The 20,125-nt window shown below is 46.5% G+C and overlaps 1 protein-coding gene across 1 annotated transcript; it reads right to left on the reverse strand.

Annotated features, from left to right (window-relative positions):
* Window positions 1–1,161: 1,161 nt before the first annotated feature.
* LOC148687147 (uncharacterized) lies at window positions 1,162–19,289 on the reverse strand. Its single transcript, XM_088663840.1, has 6 exons — window positions 19,144–19,289; window positions 12,527–13,037; window positions 12,253–12,361; window positions 10,374–10,456; window positions 9,057–9,207; window positions 1,162–3,381 (listed from the first exon to the last, which is right to left on the reverse strand). The coding sequence occupies exons 2-6, from the start codon at window positions 12,941–12,943 to the stop codon at window positions 2,039–2,041; spliced, it is 2,103 nt and encodes a 700-aa protein (XP_088519966.1). The 5' UTR covers window positions 12,944–13,037; window positions 19,144–19,289; the 3' UTR covers window positions 1,162–2,038.
* Window positions 19,290–20,125: the final 836 nt, after the last annotated feature.

Below are 20,125 nucleotides of genomic sequence, written 5' to 3' on the forward strand. Positions count from 1 at the left end.
TTTACTTACCTTTTCCCGGTGGTCCCCCGTATCACATCGTCTCCTGTTTTTCTCCGTTATTTTCTCCTGCCGGCGGCCATTTTTTTCTTTCCGATTTGCCCTTCTATGGGCACCCAAAATGGCCGCCGCCAGCTTCAAAAGTCGCATCTACGCATGTCCAGAAGTGCATAGACACGACTTCCGGTGTCGGCCATTTTTGGTGCCCATAGATGGGCGGAGCGACAACGGAAGTTGTGTCGACGCACTTCCTGACATGCGTACAAGCGACTTTCGAAGCCGGCGGCGGCCATTTTTGGTGCCCATAGAAGGGCAAAGCGACACCGGAAGTTACGTTGACACAACTTCTGGTGTCACACGGCTGCCGGTCCCGGATTCTGCAGTCCAGGACTTGGAAGGTAAGGTTATCTCGCATCCCCGTCTTTGTTGACATCCATTACAGTGGTACCTTGGTTCCCAAACGGCTTAGTTGTCAAACAAATTGGCTTCCAAATGCCGCAAACCCAGAAGTAAGTGTTCCGGTTTGCAAACTTTTTTTGGAAGCCGAACGTCCGACATGGCTTCCGATTGAGTGCAGGAAGCTCCTGCAGCCAGTCGGAAGCCGCACCTTGGTTTTTTGAAGTATTTTAATTAGGCGGTCGTGATAGGCTGTAAACCTTGCACATGCCCAGCCAATGGGGCAACAAGGGAGGGAACCTGCGCTCGGGTATAGGGGGATATAAGCTTGTGTTTTGTAATTTTGGGTGTGCCTGCTTTGGGCACCTGCTCTTGCAAGAACGTTTTTAATACTCAATAAACTCTTTGCTGCTTCACCAACTTTGTTCAGATTTTACTTTGAGGGTCTCAGATCCATTTCTAACAGCTTTGAAAGCCCTCATTGACTTAGGCCACAAATATCTGAGAAATTGCCTCCTTCTCCACAGACCTTCTTGGGTTAAGATCAGCAGAATGGCCCCACTTGGCTGTTCCACCACCCTTCGAAGATGAGGGGGTGACCTGCAAACCCCTGGCAGCTCCTAGGTTGTGGAAATCCCTCCCTACAGAGCTGTGTCGAGCACATTCCTTGTATAGTTTATGTCATATGCTGAAAATGCACCCCTTTGCTTTTTACACTTGAAATACAGGTTTTCAGGAAACCGTCCCCCCAATTCCTGTGAATTTAACTTGGTTTTAAACTGTTTTTTATTCAGTATTTTAATTATTGTAATCCACCTTATGGTGAAAGGCAAGTAAGAAATCAAATAGCTAATAACAATATTTCAGATCAAACTGCCAAATTTACAGGATACCTAGATGGATGAAAAGAAAGCAATAATTCTAATAACAAGGTTATATACATGCAGGTTATAATCTAAGCATACAGGTGTTTTATTCTAAACATGCAGGTGTTTTACTCTGGTCACTTTTTGATTATTGTTATATAAATGCAGTTGGACAAAGTGCCTCTGGCCATGCCACTCAGAGATGGCACTCAAAGATGTTAATTTCACAAGGTCATGGCATTTCTAAACATACAGCTATCGACTAGGTCATACTGTCACTTTTTGACTAGACAATTATTTCTTTAAATTGGGCCCTGAGAGATAAACTTTGAAGCTTAGGTGAGTCAAGATAAGGCAGTTCAGTATCTCCTGACAAGAGTTCAGATTGCTTAACAGATAAGGCCGAATCAAATTCAGCTGGAGAAAGTTGGGTTTCCACAGAAATGGGCCTGATTAATTTTTCTCTGTTATTAGATTGTCTAGGACAGGCATCCCCAAACTGCGGCCCTCCAGATGTTTTGGCCTACAACTCCCATCATCCCTAGCTAAGAGGACCAGTGGTCAGGGATGATGGGAATTGTAGTCCAAAACATCTGGAGGGCCAAAGTTTGGGGGTGCCTGGTCTAGGTCATGGAATATCTTCAACAGGATATTTGACAGCAATATGTACTTTGTACGTTTATGTCTGTTTTCTTACTCTTTCACAAAAATAAATATTACTCATCGACATTTCCAGTGGAGAAAACACTTATATGTGGGCTCGCCGATATGATCCAGAGTTATTGCATATTCCAAGCACTGGTGTGAATTCTTTGATGATGGGCGAGATTGGTCTTACTGCTGAAGCTCTTTCCACATTCCATGCATTGGTACGGTTTCTCCTGTGTGTGAATTCTCCGATGAGAGGTAAGGTTGCTCTTCTGACTGAAGCTCTTCCCACACTCTGAGCACTGATACGGCCTTTCCCCCGTATGAATCCTTTGATGGGAAGTGAGGTTGATCTTGTGACTGAAGCTCTTCCCACATTCCAAACACCGATAGGGCTTCTCCCCTGTGTGGATTTTCTGATGTGAAATAAGGTTTGAACCTCTAATGAAGCTCTTCCCGCATTCTGAACATTGATACGGTTTCTCCCCGGTGTGAATCCTCTGGTGGGAAGTGAGGTGGATTATCTGAGTGAAGCCCTTCCCACATTCCAAGCATTTGTACGGCTTGTCCACTCTGTGGATTCTTTGATGAGAACTAAGGGTGGAACTCTGACTGAAGCTCTTCCCACATTCGGGGCACTGAAATGGTTTCTCCCCTTTGTGAATGTTCTGGTGTGAAGTAAGGCTTGAGTATCTAATGAAGCTTTTCCCACATTCCAGGCACTGGTACGGCTTCTCCCCTGTGTGAATTCTCTGGTGGGATGTGAGGTGAATCTTCTGGCTGAAACCTTTCCCGCATTCCAAGCACTTATGTGGCTTCTCCACCCTGTGAATTCTTTGGTGGGAACTCAAGGTAGAGCTCAGCCTGAAGCACTTCCCACATTCCGGGCACTGATACGGTTTCTCCCCTGTGTGCGTCCGGTGATGGGAAGCGAGGTTCGCCTTCTCGCTGAAGCTCTCCCCACATTCCGGGCACTGATAGGGTTTTTCCCCTGTATGAGTTCTTTGGTGGGAAGTGAGATGAATCTTCTGACTGAAGCCCTTTCCGCACTGCAGGCACCTATATGGCTTCTCCGCTCTGTGAATTATCTGGTGAGAAGCAAGGGTGGAACTCAGACTGAAGCTCTTTCCACATTCCATGCACCGGAATGGTTTCGCCTCTTTGTGAATCATCTGACTAATTGCCGTTATCGTCTCGTTGACACAATTTCCGTCTTCCAAGCACCGGTTTGTTTTTTGACCCGACCCGAAACATTCCCAATACACACAACATTGGCTCATTTCTCTTATTTCATGTGTTGGTTCATCTCTTGCAATCTCGTGGTAGTTGCTGCCTTCAGAAGCAGAGGATTTGCTCCAGCAATTCTGATCTATTTCTGTTTTCCTTCTCCGCTGGTCCAAGTCTTCACATGTGCCTCGTTCCGGTGGCAACCCAGGTAGTTCCGTTTTCGTCATGGTTTCACATATGTCATTTGCTGCAATGGAGAGAGAAGAGAGAATCATAGAATCATAGAATCATAGAATCATAGAGTTGGAAGAGACCACAAGGGCCATCCAGTCCAACCCCCTGCCAAGCAGGAAACACCATCAAAGCATTCCTGACAGATGGCTGTCAAGCCTCTGCTTAAAGACCTCCAAAGAAGGAGACTCCACCACACTCCTTGGCAGCAAATTCCACTGCCGAACAGCTCTTACTGTCAGGAAGTTCTTCCTAATGTTTAGGTGGAATTTTCTTTCTTGTAGTTTGAATCCGTTGCTCCGTGTCCGCTTCTCTGGAGCAGCAGAAAACAACCTTTCTCCCTCCTTTATATGACATCCTTTTATATATTTGAACATGGTTATCATATCACCCCTTAACCTTCTCTTCTCCAGGCTAAACATACCCAGCTCCCTAAGCCGTTCCTCATAAGGCATCGTTTCCAGGCCTTTGACCATTTTGGTTGCCCTCTTCTGGACACGTTCCAGCTTATCAGTATCCTTCTTGAACTGTGGTGCCCAGAACTGGACACAATACTCCAGGTGAGGTCTGACCAGAGCAGAATACAGTGGTACTATTACTTCCCTTGATCTAGATGCTATACTCCTATTGATGCAGCCCAGAATTGCATTGGCTTTTTTAGCTGCTGCATCACACTGCTGACTCATGTCAAGTTTGTGGTCAACCAAAACTCCTAGATCCTTTTCACATGTACTGCTCTCAAGCCAGGTGTCTCCCATCCTGTATTTGTGCCTTTCATTTTTTTTGCCCAAGTGTAGTACTTTACATTTCTCCTTGTTAAAATTCATCTTGTTTGCTTTGGCCCAGTTGTCTAATCTGTTAAGGTCATTCTGAAGTGTGATCCTGTCCTCTGGGGTGTTAGCCACCCCTCCCAACTTGGTGTCATCTGCAAACTTGCTCAGGATTCCCTCAAGCCCATCATCCAAGTCATTGATAAAGATGTTGAACAAGACTGGGCCCAAGACAGAACCCTGCGGCACCCCACTAGTCACTACTCTCCAGGATGAGGAGGAGCCATTGATGAGCACCCTTTGGGTTCGGTCAGTAATCCAGCTACAAATCCACTGAATGGTAGCATTGTCTAGCCCACATTTTACCAGCTTCTTTACAAGAATATCATGGGGCACCTTGTCAAAGGCCTTGCTGAAATCAAGATAGGCTACATCCACAGCGTTCCCTTCATCTACCAGGCTTGTAATTCTGTCAAAAAATGAGATCAGATTAGTCTGACATGACTTATTTTTCAGGAACCCATGCTGACTTTTAGTGATCACAGAGTTTCTTTCTAGGTGCTCACAGACTGTTTGCTTAATGATCTGCTCTAGAATCTTTCCTGGTATTGATGTCAGGCTGACTGGGCGGTAATTGTTTGGGTCCTCTCTTTTCCCCTTTTTGAAAATAGGGACAACATTTGCCCTCCTCCAGTCTGCTGGAACTTCGCCTGTTCTCCAGGAATTTTCAAAGATTATTGCCAGTAGTTCTGAAATCACCTCTGCCAGTTCTTTTAATACTCTTGGATGTAGTTCATCTGGCCCTGGAGACTTGAATACATCTAAACTAGCCAAGTATTCTTGTACTACCTCCTTACTTATTCTGGGCTGTGTTTCCCCTGCTGAATCATCTGCTCCATATTCTTCAGGTCGGGCGTTGTTTTCTTTCTTGAAGAAGACTGAGGCAAAGAAGGCATTGAGGAGTTCTGCCCTTTCTCTGTCCCCTGTTTGCATTTCACCATCTTCTCCTCTGAGTGACCCCACTGTTTCCTTGTTTTTCCTTTTGCTACGGACATACCCATAAAAGCCCTTTTTGTTGCTTTTAACCTCTCTGGCGAGCCTGAGTTCATTCTGTGCTTTAGCTTTTCTGACTTTGTCTCTACACGTGCTGGCTATATGTTTGAATTCCTCTCTGGAGATTTCCCCCCTTTTCCATTTTTTGTACATATCCCTTTTAAATCTTAACTCAGTCAAAAGTTCTTTAGATAGCCAGCCTGGCTTCTTTAGGCACCTTCCATGTTTCCGTCTCATTGGTATTGCCTGAAGTTGTGCTTTTAATATCTCCCTTTTAACAAACTCCCAACCATCATGAACTCCCTTCCCTTTTAGTATTACTGTCCATGGGATTTCACCCAGCGTTTCCCTAAGTTTTCTGAAGTCGGCTTTCTTAAAGTCTAGAATTTGGACCTTAGTATGCTTGGTTGCTCCTTTCCGCTGGATAATAAACTCCAGAAGAGCATGGTCACTCCCACCTAATGATCCTGCCACTTCTACCCCACTAACCAAGTCATCACTATTGGTTAGGACCAGATCTAAAATGGCTGATCCTCTTGTTGCTTCTCCCACTTTCTGGACAATGAAGTTGTCTGCAAGGCCAGTGAGGAATCTGTTCGACCTTATGCTCTTGGCTGAGTTTGACATCCAACAAATATCAGGATAGTTGAAATCCCCCATTACTACTATCTCACTTCCTTTGGAATGCTTGGCCATCTGTTCCAGGAAGGCACCATCTGTGTCCTCAGTTTGGCTTGGGGATCTATAGTAAACTCCCACAATGAGATCACTGTTGTTTTTCTCTCCCTTAATTTTGACCCAGATACTCTCAATTTGGCTTTGAAGTTTTAAATCCTGGATCTCTTCACAGGTATACATATCCCTAACATATAAAGCTACTCCTCCTCCTTTCCTGTTTGGTCTATTTCTCTTAAATAGATTGTATCCCTCTATTACTACATTCCAGTCATGAGACTCATCCCACCAGGTTTCAGTGATGCCTATTATGTCATATTTAGTTTGCTGTACCAAGAGCTCAAGTTCATCTTGTTTATTTCCCATGCTCTGTGCATTAGTATACAGACATTGAAGACCGTTGATCATTCCCCCATGTCTCTTATTTAAGGATATTTTCGTCCCACCACTAGGTCTGCATGCTGCTTGCTCCATTTGGTCCTTGACATTTGGATGATCATCTTCAGCATTTGATAGACTCCTACCTTCAGGACCACTGTCTCCCTCCCCCACAAAAGTCAGTTTAAAGCCCTCCTGATGAGGTTTTTGAGTTTTGTGGCAAAAACATTCCTCCCAACTTTTGAGAGAGGAAGAAATGAGTCTCGAATCACTGGACAGCTTAAACCACCACTTATATAATAATAATAATTTATTATTTATACCCCGCCCATCTGGCTGGGTTTCCCCAGCCACTCCTTCAGGTATACTGGACCAAGACCATTTAGGGCTTTAAAGGTCAGCACCAACACTTTGAATTGTGCTCAATGTAGATCTTTCAAGACTGGTGTTATGTGGTCTCGACGGCCGCTCCCAGTCACTAGTCTAGCTGCCGCATTCTGGATTAGTTGTAGTTTCCAAGTCACCTTCAAAGGTTGCCCCACGTAGAGCACATTGCAGTAGTCCAAGCGAGAGATAACTAGAGCATGCACCACTCTGGAGAGACAGTCCGCGGGCAGGTAGGGTCTCAGCCTGCGTACCAGATGGAGCTGATAGACAGCTGCCCTGGACACAGAATTGACCTGCGCCTCCATGGACAGCTGTGAGCACAAAATGACTCCCAGGCTGCGCACCTGGTCTTTCAGGGGCACAGTTACCCCATTCAGAAGCAGGGAATCCTCCACACCTGCCCGCTTCCTGTCCCCCACAAACAGTACTTCTGTCTTGTCAGGATTCAACCTCAATCTGTTAGCCACCACTTATGATAAAGGGGGGAAACTGCATAGGTTTAGATGGGAGGGGCATCCTATCACACATCTAACGACCACTGTTTCAGCTCTCAGCTCAGACCTGAAGTTCATTGGTTTATCCTGGGCTGGTCACTCTCTTTCAGCCTAGCCTACCACACAAGGTTGTTGTGTAAGCAGATGCAACAATCAGATACCTTCTTTCCTGACTGAGCCGTATCAAAATCATGGTGTGCGGCCGGATAAGAACCTGGCTCACTGGTCCAAACAGATTCCCCCAGCCGTTTACTGAAGGGTGATGGAAGGCGCCCTGGTGCATCCTGGGAAATGAGTTTGGAAAGGTGATGCCAGGTGGAGCAGACAGTGGGCCTATTGCTACAGCACAGCTGTTCTGTCAGGCTTCTGAGGAAGGACCGTGGTTCAGCAGTCGAGCTTCTGCCTTGCATGAAGAAGGTCATAGGTTCCAACCCCTGGCATCTTTAGGTATGGCTGGTAAAGCATTCCTGCCTCAAACCCTGGAGAGCTACTGCCAGTCCAGTGTAGACAATAATTAACTGGATGGACCAGTGGTTTCACCCAAAAACTTCTTATATTCTCCAATAACTCCAACCTATTTTTGTATTTGTGCTTATTAAGGCATGAACAACTTGTAAACGCAGACTTGCCATGGACAAATTCAATGATATTTGGAATCCGTTCTTACAAATAGGTTACGATCTGGTGAAGTACAATAACAACCTTGCAAAGAACAGTCGTACTTCGGAAGTCGAACGGAATCCGTTCCGGAAGTCCGTTCAACTTCCAAAGTGTTCATAAACCAAGGCGCGGCTTCGGATTGCCACAGAACCTGCGTCGGACGTTCAGGTTCCAAAGAACATTCGAAAACTGGAACACTCACTTCCAGGTTTGTGGCGTTTGGGAGCCAAAATGTTCGAGTCACAAGGCGTTCGACTTCCAAGGTATACAGTTTTGGTTCCCCCCCCCAACCCCTTTAATTTCTCTTCTTCACGGGTTCTGTTTCTCTTTTTCTTTTTCTCTCTTTCATTTATGTCTCACAATGCTCAGTGTACATATACAGTGGTCCCTCGACTTACGAATTACTCGACATCCGAAGTTTTCGACTTACGAACGGGACAAATGGCCGCACGCTTACAAATTTTTCTACATCCAAACGGAAACCGTTGGTGGTTTTAAATGCGGTTTTTTCGACTTACAAATTTTTCTGAATTTTTTTTTCGTATGGATAACCGCTTTTTGACTTACGAACTTTTTGACCTACAAATGAGCGTTCGGAATGGATTAAGTTCGTAAGTCAAGGGACCACTGTAATTATGTACTTCTTGAACTTTCAATAAAAAATGTTTAAATAATTAAAATAATTAAGGTCCTTGACGTTTCCTGCTGCTGGTTTTTGAATTGCTGATTCAACTATGTGATGGTTTTCATGTTTTGTGTGGAGGTCTAAGCATTGTTCGCCAACTTGCAGTTTTCAGTTAAATTGGAATGCCGGGATAGAAAGGCATTATTTTTCTTTAAAAAATTATTTTTATTGGTTTTACATATAATCACATTACGTAACATCGTACCCTTTTATTTTATCTCTTTGGCTCAACTGAACCTAACGACTTCCTCCTGTCTGATTAAATTAAAACTTTACATTTACATTACATTACAAACAAAATTTTAAACTTTACATCTTTACATTTTGCTTCATTTCCTACCCTTGTTATATCATTACCTAAAATATTGTGTTATTCAACCTGAATAGGTAGCAGTTTTGGCTTACAGATCTTCAAATAACCCTGCTAATAATGTTTCAATTGCTTTCAATCGGTAAATATAGTTCAACCCTGCTAGAAAAGAGGAAAGGCGGGTTTGAGGTACCAAAATATTGGGATTCTGCAAAAATAATAATGCAAAAACACGCGTACGATTTCTAAATAATGTGATTGTCTGCTAGAGGGTCTTACCGAGAGAGGTGACAAGATGGCCGTTCTCCTGCATGACTTCTATATGCAGCGCTTTCTGGTGAGGAGCCAGCCCAGCCCATTCCTCCCCCGTGAAGTAAACAGCAACCTCCTCAAAGGAGGATTCTGCACCCTGGGAGACAACGAGAGGCATCTGTAGTTGTGGGATGTAAAGAAATAAAATAAGCAGGAGAAAATGAAACATTTGCCTCTTTGTAGGTAGCAAGCATGCCATCTACTAGCAAAACCTGTAAGGCTCATCAAGGAAAGGAGACTGGGCAATATTCTGCATGACTTGAGAAGACAGAGAGGAGATACGATGGTCATCTTCAAACATTTGAAGGGCTGTCACATGCAAGATGGATCCAGCTTGCTTTTGTATATAATTTTTATTAAATTTTCTGTTTTACAATTTAAAATAGTCATTTTCACATCCTTAAGATATCAGCGACTTCCCTTCTTCTCTTTCCATGGTTCATTATACGTATCATAAATCCCTGCATATTTTACAAAAACCATACCATTCAGTATTCCATTATTACATCTATCAAAACCTATTTACACTGGGCCGCAGTAGTGGCATACATAAATATGTCACTTTTTTGACACCTGGGGATTTCCGTCTGAATGTCAGTAACATTCTCAGTCCACCTTGTAGGTGGCTTTGACTTAAGGAAAGAAAAAGGGAGAGATTCAAAAGCATTCCCTGTTTAGGAAAGTTTTTAATGAGTGATGTTTAAATGTATTTTTAATCTTTTGTTGGAAGCTGCCCAGAGTAGCTGGGGAAACCCAGCCAGATAGGCGGGGCATAAATAAATAAATAAATAAATAAATAAATAAATATTATTATTATTCCACTTTAACTAGGCCTTTGGCTGACTGAGTGTCCAGAGGAGGGCAACCAAAATGGTAAAAGGCCTGGAAACGATGCCTTACGAGGAACGGCTTAGGGAGCTGGGTATGTTTAGCCTGGAGAAGAGAAGGTTAAGGGGTGATATGATAGCCATGTTCAAATATATAAAAGGATGTCATATAGAGGAGGGAGAAAGATTGTTTTCTGCTGCTCCAGAGAAGCGGACATGGAGCAATGGATTCAAACTACAAGAAAGAAGATTCCACCTAACCATTAGGAAGAACTTCCTGACAGAGCTATTCGGCAGTGGAATTTAAAGGAGGGGGTGATTGGTTTTGTTTTGTTCTTATTTCTATTGTGCATTTGTGGGGATTTTTATGTTGTAATTTTACGTTGTGAACCACCCTGATGAATTTAACAAACAAACAAACAAACGAATGAATGAATGAAATGATCTGTCCCCCTACCTGCTTTGGTGTCGCAGCAACTGCTTCCCCTCTGAAACAAAGGAGAGACGGCTGAGCGGGCCTTGTCAGGATCATTCCTTCACCTGCGAGAGACAAAGGTGATCTCGCTCGTCCCAGAGTTTAAGTGACACATCTCTAAGTGGTCGCCGAGGGTAGAGATCAAGGTTGTACAGTTAGAATTGTTCCACCAGCAAAAGAATTTCTGCTTGCCAGATGAAACAGCCTCTTCTCTCCTCCTAATCCTGTGCTGTGGGTTCTCCTGAACCCCACACTCGAAGCTATTCTGCGGCAGGTTATGTGGGGAAGGAGAGAAGACATCCCCGTTGCGCTGGCGGGATTCATTGTGATGGCTCCTGCCAATGCAACTATTTACAGTAGTTGAATCTGGCCCTGGGATTACGAAACATCTCACCCCTTTTTTAGCTTCCTAAAATGGTCAGACCCCTTTTCTTTTTCTGGGATGTTGGCAACAAGGGAGGGCCAGTGCGGTGCAGTGATTGGAGTGCCAGACCGGGACCTGGGTTCGTGTCCTCACTTAGCCGCAAAGTTCACTGGGGAGACCTTGGGCCAGTCACTGCCTCTTAGCCTAGCCTACCTCGCAGGGCTGTTGTTGAGAGGATAAAACGAGGAAGGAGAGAACCACTTTGAGCTGCTTGGAGAAAGAGGTGGGACAGAAACACAGTAAACAAACAAACAAATCATTGCGTTGATTTCCATATATAAAAGAAAACAACCCTTGCAGGCAATGGCTTATAAAATACTGCGAGGAGATTTGTTTTATCTTGTAAATTTCACCAGATATATTTTGTGTTACAAAGCTTGCTTCTCCATTAATAAAACGTTTTTACGGGAGCTTACTATTACGCAATACTTGCTTCTCTGATAAATAAGGCATTTATCATTTATTTATCATTCCGGCATTTATCTGTTTCACATTATAAGAATTTACTTTAAAAATAACAAGGTAAAATTTCGTTGGAACAAATCTCATTGCAGCAATTTATCAGCCGTTGTTTTCTTTTTTCTTTTTGCAAACTCATACATGCCGCTGCTGAGTTTAGCAGATATGTTCCATATCTAAACACATTATTGGAATAAGCACATTGTGGGAAGGGGATTATTGGTTTGTTTTAGTTCATGAGGCATTTTGTATTCTTCTTTTTTTGCATTTTTTTTTGCTGTGAACGGCAGTATACAAATATCAATAATGCTTTCGAAACATGGACCACTTGTAAATGCCATCTCCAGCTCCTCAAAAGATTCCATCAATGGTGTTTCCAAAAATTTTTACACATCACTTGGGAAGACAGGCGAACTAATATCAGTGTACTGGAAGAAGCAAAGATCACCAGTGTTGAAGCAATGATTCTTCAACATCAACTTCGTTGGACTGGTCATGTTGTGCGGATGCCTGATGGTCGTCTTCCAAAGCAACTACTCTATTCCGAACTTAAAAATGGAAAGCGTAATGCTGGTGGTCAACAAAAGAGGTTAAAAGACTCTATTTAGGCAAATCTTTTAAAATGTAGTATAAACACCGACAACGGGGAAACACTGGCCTTTACCAAAGGTGTCATGGACTCTGAAGACACTCAAACACAGGATGAAAGGGAGAAACGTGCTAAGAGGAAGGCACACTTGGCAAACCCTCAATTCCTGCCTGGAAACCTATGTCCACACTGTGGAAGGATGTGTGGATCCAGAACTGGCCTCCACAGGCACTTACAGACTCACTGTTAAGACTGTGTTCATGGAAGACAATCTTACTCGGCTACGAGTGATCGCCAAAGAAGAACACAGATATAAATAATAATAATAATATAATAATAATAATAAAAAGCACCACCTGGATTCCTTAAATAAGTGCAGGGTGCCTTACCCAGTGAAGTGGCACCTCCAAGAACATCCTGGACAGTCTCTCTTTCTCTGGGATCCACCGGAGCCTTCGCTGCATCAGGGAAATCAGGAGCCACTTCTGAATACAGACCCTTTACCAGAAACAGGAAATGTGGGGAAGGGTGACAAAAAGGGAGAGTCAAGACTAGAGGCTTTGGGGCATTTTCAGTATGCATTTGACAATTGCAGAGAGTGCCAGGAAAGCCTCCTGCACATTCCAAGCCCCTTGGAAGCATCAGGATGAAACCCTCTCTCACCTGCTGCTCTTCCTGCTTCTGGTCCTCTGCCTGACTCAGGAGGAAACCTTCGGCCAGGGCCACCGCCTGGGAACTGGTCTCTGCTCCACATTCCCTGACCCAGCTCTCCATCTCCGGGGGGAGGACAGCCAGGAACTGCTCCAGGATCACCAGGTCCAGGATCTGAGCCTTGGTGTGTCGCTCCGGCTCCAGCCACTTGCGGCAAAGATGGTGGAGTCGGCTGCAAACCTCTCTGGGTCCTTCGGCCTCCTGGTAGCAAAAATGCCTGAAACGCTGGCGTTGAGCGTCTGAGCTGAGGGCGTCCTCCTCACCCAGGGTGTCTTGCGCGGTTCTTTCCCAGAATCTCTCGCTGGCCCCAATCTGGATGCCACCAGGGCCCCTTCCTGCTTCACGGCCAACTGTTTCTGGATTCTCCATCTTCAGTCTGTTTCCCAGGAAAACTACTCTCTCCTCTCCTGACAATTTCTCAAGGCAAAGCCAAAGGGCTGCCTGAAGGCACCGCTAACGAGTCCTGCAAAGCCAAAACATCGTCTTGTTAGAAAATTATGAGGTTGTCAAGGCTGGAAGATTTTCCTTGAACAAATGTGGATAAATCTGGGTAGCAACTAATTCCCTCACACCCTTAAGAAATAGCAGGGGAATGACAAGTTTGAAACTACAGTGGTGCCTCAACTTACGAAGGCGATCCATTCTGCGGCGCTCTTCGTAAGTCGAAGTCTTCGGTTGTCGAAGCGTCCGTTTTGTGCATGTGTGAAGTGCGATTTTGCACTTTGCACATGCACAGACCGGAAAGATTTCCAGGTTTGCCGACTTCGGAAGTCGAAAACCTTCGGAAGTCGAGGCATTCGGATGTTGAGGTACCACTGTATATAGAAACTAGAGATTTGTGGGTGGAGTTTATTTCCTTGAGGACTAGTGGATTAAAGCCTTCAGTCTGGCTGGGAGTCAGAAAATGAGGGATGCCACCCCTCTGAGGATGATGATAATAATAATTATTATTATTTATAGCCCGCCCATCTGGCTGGGTTTCCCCAGCCACTCTGGGCGGCTTCCAACAGAAGTATTAAAATACAATAATTTATTAAACATTAAAAGCTTCGCTAAACAGGGCTGCCTTCAGATGTCCTATAAAAGTCTGGTAGTTGTTTTTCTCTTTGACATCTGGTGGGAGGGCGTTCCACAGGGCGGGTGCCACTACTGAGAAGGCCCTCTACCTGGTTGCCTGTAACTTGGCTTCTCGCTTCTTGGCTTTTTGATCTCCCCCTTACAACTCTACCCCTTTTAGGCACCCTCCTCTTTTCCAGCTTCCACCCTCCCTTCACCCCAAAACTCCCCAGCTATTAGACTTCCTCTCCTAATCCTGCCCTGTAACCTTTAAAGCGCTTCCGCCAATCAACGCAACGCTGCAGACCGACACGCCCTGCGCTCCCCCGCATCATGATGCGGGTGTTCTGTTCGTGTGAAAGGATGATCAGGTGCACAAGCTGTTGTGTATTGAGTCAAAGGATTTTATATCTGTATTATTATTGTCTGTATTTGCATTAGGATAAAGTAACTGCCTTTTGGTCCCAGAGGGTACAGCTACTATTGGTTCATTTAAGCTGCTGTATTTGGATCCTCTGTCTTATTGGTTTCCTCCAAAAGGCAGCACTGTGATTGCGTGATATTGTTCCCTCCAAAATGTATCCCTTCCTAGCTAGTCCCCTGTCCCTATAAATGTAGCTTTCCTCTCCTCAGTCTTCAGTCTTGTTCACTTTAATAAAGAGCTGTTACTAGAGAACTGTCTCCAGCATGTTTTGTCAAGAGAGCTGAAATCACAAACCCCACGTCACAACAACTGGCGACGAAGGTGGGATCCGGAATGCTGAGGAGCGGTTAAACACAACCCTGCCTCAGAGTCCGGATTGCAGCTGAGAACAAGACTCACTGGCCAGCTGAGAAGACGACCCTGCCCGCTAGGACAATGGAGAGTCCAAGGGTATTGGAGCCCTTCCAGCCATCAGAGCCCCACACCTGGGAAGACTACGTCGAACGCTTCGAGTTCTTCGCAGTGGCTCAAGGGATCACCGATGCCAGCAAAAGAAGGGCCACATTCCTGAGCTACTGTGGGCCCGAGACCTTCAAGCTAGCCAAGGCATTACTTGCTCCAGCGAAGCTGAGTGAGACATCTCTCCAAGATATTCTTGCCTGCCTAACAAGCCACTTGGCGCCTACTGAGACCAAGATGGCCCGGCGGATGGAGTTCCATAAGAGGCAGCAGCATGCTGGGGAGTCTGTATCCGCATTTCTGGCTGAACTCCGGAAGCTCGCTCAGCACTGCGGCTTCCAAAATCTGGAAGAGACTCTCCTGGATCGGTTTATTGGTGGTCTGAGCAGCAAGAAAGCCAGAAGACGCATCGTGGCTAAAGAAGAGGTTACCCTTGCTTCAGCCTTGAAGGAGGCCACCGCCACGGAGAATTATGAAAGAGAGGAGCTTGATGCCAGTCGCAAGGCCACTAAGCCACAGATAGAAGTTGTGCATGCCATGGACGAGCTAGAGGCTACTCCAAGCCAGAGCCCAGTCCGTGGGGTTGAGTCGGTGCGTCAGGCCTGCACAGTGCACAGAGATCGCCGAGGCAGTTGCCCAGGTTGTGGCGGAAACCATGAAAGGAAGAGTTGTCGTTTCAGGGATGCTATCTGCCGGACGTGCGGAAAGACGGGTCACATCGCCAGGGTCTGTAGATCGGCGGCGTCGGGAGCGACAGGAGCACCTAGACTGGAGCATCGCAGACCGCCCACAGCAACTCGTTTTCTAAAGGACTGCCACTACGTAACGGAGATCAATGGGAGGGCTGTGCAGTTTCCAGCGCAAGGCAAGGCACACGTCAAGGTGAAGATTGAGGGTCAGCAGTGCGACATGGAGGTGGACTCCGGATCTGCATTCACCATCGTGTCAGACCAGACCGCGAAGACATTCTTCCCCAGGGGTAAGTTGCCCCCTCTGGAGCCCTTTCCGGCAACCTTGCAGTCGTACTCAGCAGGCCGCATCCATGTTATGGGAATGTGTGCCGTGAGAGTACAGTTCCGGGACAAACAGGCTGTACTCAAACTGGTGATTGCGAAGGGCAGTCGCCCCAGTCTCCTGGGCACTGACTGGTTCCCTGCCCTGGGACTGAGTATCTCAGGGCTTAATTCAATCCAAACCTGCCCTGAGATGAGTGAGGTATTATGCAAGGAATTTGCTGGTCTCTTTAATGGAAAACTGGGTTGTTATAAAGGGCCCCCAGTTGACTTCGAGTTGGACCCCGGGGTGGCTCCAATCCGACTCAAACCAAGGCGAGTGCCATTTGCACTGCAACCCAAGATCGAGGCAGAGCTGGATAAATTGGTCAAGCAGGGAGTTCTCTCACCCGTGGACTCTGCTAAGTGGGAGACTCCAATCGTCACGCCCCTTAAAGCAAATGGGGAAGTCAGGATATGTGCAGATTACAAATGTACTATCAATAAGGCACTCAGGGGAAACTCATACCCCATTCCAGTTGTATCACATCTGTTGGCTAAACTGGCTGGGGGCAAGGTGTTCGCCAAAATTGACCTGGCACAAGCTTACCAACAGCTGCCAGTAACCCCACAATCAGCGGAAGCACAGACTATTGTCACACATAAAGGGGCGTTCAGAGTTAACAGATTACAGTTCGGAGTTTGTGTGGCCCCAGGGATTTTTCAAGGGCTCATGGAACGCCTGTTAAGAGGTCTGCCGGGGGTCTTGCCATTTTTTGATGACGTTTTGATTGCTGGAAAAGACCCACAGGAACTGGTTGCGCGTGTCCGTGCAGTGTTGCTCAAGTTCAAGGAGGTGGGGTTGCAACTGAAAAAGGAAAAATGCAGTTTTGGGGTGCCAACGGTGGATTTCTTGGGGTTTAAAATTGATGCATCAGGCATCCACCCCACAGATGCTAAGATTAAGGCCATCATCGAGGCACCACGACCACAGGACAAGACGGAGTTGCAGTCATTCCTGGGACTTATTAACTTTTATCATTCGTTCTTACCCCAGAAAGCTTCGGTAGCTGAACCATTACATAGACTATTGCAGAAAAAGTATGTGTGGCGATGGGGGCGGGAGCAGCAGAAGGCTTTTGACTCCTTGCGAGGAATGCTGAGTAGCAGGAGCGTCCTTGCTCATTATGATGAGTCAAAGCCGCTGGTCCTGGCATGTGATGCCTCTCAATACGGTCTGGGGGCTGTGCTGAGTCATAGGGAACCGGATGGGTCGGAAAAGCCCATCTCTTTCTATTCCCGTACGTTGTCGCCCACGGAGCGCAACTATGCTCAAATTGATAAAGAGGCACTGGCTATTGTGTCCGGGATCAAAAGGTTCTATGATTATTTGTACGGTCGCCAATTCTCCATTGAAACGGACCACAAACCACTGTTAGGGTTGTTCAACCCAAACAAACAAACGCCACAAATTCTCTCCCCCAGAATGTTGCGTTGGTCAATATTCCTGAATGGGTTCCAGTACACCTTGACCCATGTGCCGGGGAAACAATTGTGCCATGCTGATGCGCTGAGTCGCTTGCCCCTTCCTGGCGGGAGCAATGAGGATCCTGCTCCGGCGGAGCACATTATGATGCTAGAAACACTTCCGGGGGCTCCTGTAACAGCTACGGATATAGCTGAGAAAACGAGGAAAGATGCTGTTCTCTCCCGTGTGCTCACTTGGGTGGGGAGGGGGTGGCCAGGTGGTCCGCATGAAGAAAAATTCAGGCCTTATGCGACAAGGCAGCACGAATTGTCCATGCATAAGGGTTGTCTCCTATGGGGAGATAGGGTGATCATCCCAGCACCACTGAGAAACAGGGTTCTTGAGACGCTTCACATGGGACACCCGGGAATGGTCAGGATGAAGTCGCTAGCCCGATGTTATGTGTGGTGGCCTGGAATGGACCAGAACATAGAACAATGGGTACGAACATGCAAGGCATGCCAAGAGGTGCGGCCAGAAGTGGCCAGAGCACCAGTTCACTGGTGGGAGCAGTCCAGGACTCCCTGGAGCCGGCTGCACATAGATTTTGCGGGGCCATTCCAAGGGAAGGTCTTTTTGGTTATCGTTGATGCATATTCCAAATGGTTAGAAGTGGCGATGGTCCCTAGCATGGCATCAGCTGCCGTAATCAAGGTGTTGAGGCAGCTGTTTGCTACCCACGGGTTACCTGAGACCATTGTATCAGATAATGGGGCAGCTTTTGTATCCCAAGAATTCAGGGCATTCTTGGCTGATAACTTCATAAGAGGGGTCACATCCGCGCCCTTTCACCCATCCTCCAATGGGCAGGCTGAGCGCATGGTAAGAACAGCCAAAGAATCCATTGCGCGCTTAATGGAGGGTAACTGGTCGGCTCGCATTGCGCGAATGTTATTTTTGCAGCATGCGACGCCGTGTACTGCGACGGGCAAGTCGCCAGCCGAGCTGCTCTTAGGTAGAAGACTGGTAACGGTGCTGGATTATGTCCACCCAGATAAAATGCCAAACCGTAATTCAAGAGCAACCCCCCAGGCTGAGACTGACACAACAAGGTATCTCGCCCCTGAAGATCTGGTCTGGGTGAGGAACTATTCACGAGGTCCGCGGTGGGTGGCTGGTGTGATCACCCGGGCTAGTGGACCTGTGTCCTATTATGTGACCTTGGAAAATGGGCAAGTTTGGAAGAGACATATAGATCAGCTGAGGCGCCGGGCGCTCAGCAGGGAGGAGTCAGATAATTCATCCCTGGCTAATGACGCACAGCTGCGAGACCAGAGTGAAAATGGTCCAGAGGTGCAGTCACCAGGGGCTTCAGCAAATGAACCAGGGTCTGCTAGTCCTCATGATGACGAGGTACAGGTCGGGGACCCTGAGATGTCTGGGACTCCCTCTGTTCCTGATGAAACCCCTATAGCAGCCCCTCCACCACAGGTAACACCCAATCCAGAACCTGCAACACCTGTTGTCAGGAGATCAGGTAGAAGTTGTAGGACCCCACAGTACCTGAGGGATTACGTCTGCTGTGCTCACTAGGGGGGGAGGGGTGTTGTGTATTGAGTCAAAGGATTTTATATCTGTATTATTATTGTCTGTATTTGCATTAGGATAAAGTAACTGCCTTTTGGTCCCAGAGGGTACAGCTACTATTGGTTCATTTAAGCTGCTGTATTTGGATCCTCTGTCTTATTGGTTTCCTCCAAAAGGCAGCACTGTGATTGCGTGATATTGTTCCCTCCAAAATGTATCCCTTCCTAGCTAGTCCCCTGTCCCTATAAATGTAGCTTTCCTCTCCTCAGTCTTCAGTCTTGTTCACTTTAATAAAGAGCTGTTACTAGAGAACTGTCTCCAGCATGTTTTGTCAAGAGAGCTGAAATCACAAACCCCACGTCACAACACAAGCCACTTCCCAATGCGGGGCGAAAATGGGGAGAGGAGGATCTTGCTTGCTCTTCTCGGACCCTCTTCTTTTCAGCCACAAATCCGGGCCACTCTCTCCCCCTCGCAGGGGACTCCTAGCCCCCTCCTCTTTTTCCTGCATTGCAGTTGCATCCTCCCGACTCCTCACCCCCCCTTCCCACCTTAAGTCAAATTAATAGGTAGGGGGGCTCACCAGATCATAGAAGGGTCCCCATGCCGAACTGGGGAGACCCGGAGGCTGCATTCCTCCAAAGCAAGAACCAGGCAAGAGAGTCTTTTGACAAAAATATCCATTTGCTTTGTAGGTCTTCCTCCCCCTCCCCAAACCCCATCCACTCTAGGAATCCAGCTCAGATAATTTTAACCCTTGGCAGCTCAAGCTGTAGGATGATTTTTCTCTCTTAAAACAGGAGCCGAGGAAGAAACGAGCAGTGTGCATGCAGATCCCACACCTCTTTTATTTCCTGATGGTGGGTGGAAGGAGTGAAACCAGTTTGGGGAAGAAGGTATAATAGAATCATAAAGAGGACCGCTTCACCATGAGATCATCTTCTGAGGCCCTCCTTCATGTGCCACCTCAAGAGGTCCGCAGGGTGGCAACACAAGATCAGGGCCTTCTCTGCAGTGGCTCCCCGTCTGTGGAATGCTCACCCCAGGGAAGTCCACCTGGTGCCTTCATTACACACCTTTAGGCGCCAGGCAAAAACGTTCCTTTTTAACCAGGCCTTTGATCTGATTTGCATTGTATGCCCTTTTAAAATGTGGCTCTTTGGGGGGGGGTGTTATTGTTTTTGTTTTTATTTTATATATTGTGATCTTTTCTGTGAACCACCCTGAAACCTCCGATACATATATTCAATTTAATAATAATAATAATAATAATTGTAGACTTGGGAGGTACCTCGAGTCCTCTAGTCCAAACCCCTGCAATGCAAGAATCTCAATTCAAGCATCCATGACAGACGGCCGTCCAACCTCTACTTGAAAACCTCCAAGGAAAGGGAGTCCACAACCTCTCAAGAAAGACAGTTCCACTATTGAACAGCTCTTACTGGATTTCTGTAGGGTTCACTCCTTAGGTTTTCCTTCTCCCAAATATATCCCCCAAGGCAGTGGATCCTAACCAGTATTTTCCTTCTCTTAGATGGGCTCCCTTCCCAGATGGAGGAGCCCCG

The sequence above is a fragment of the Zootoca vivipara genome, chromosome 2, assembly GCF_965207765.1.
Source record: "Zootoca vivipara chromosome 2, rZooViv2.hap1.1, whole genome shotgun sequence".
Taxonomy (NCBI): Eukaryota; Metazoa; Chordata; class Lepidosauria; order Squamata; family Lacertidae; genus Zootoca; species Zootoca vivipara.

What these genes read in the sequence shown, in the direction of transcription:
- LOC148687147 (XM_088663840.1), bottom strand. Translation starts at nt 12,943, where the DNA reads ATGGAGAATCCAGAAACAGTTGGCCGTGAAGCAGGAAGGGGCCCTGGT. An exon ending in TGGAGGTGCCACTTCACTGG is followed by an intron (nt 10,457 to 12,252) that starts GTAAGGCACCCT and finishes TGTCTCTCGCAG; the next exon opens with GTGAAGGAATGATCCTGACA. An exon ending in CCATCTTGTCACCTCTCTCG is followed by an intron (nt 3,382 to 9,056) that starts GTAAGACCCTCT and finishes TCTCCATTGCAG; the next exon opens with CAAATGACATATGTGAAACC.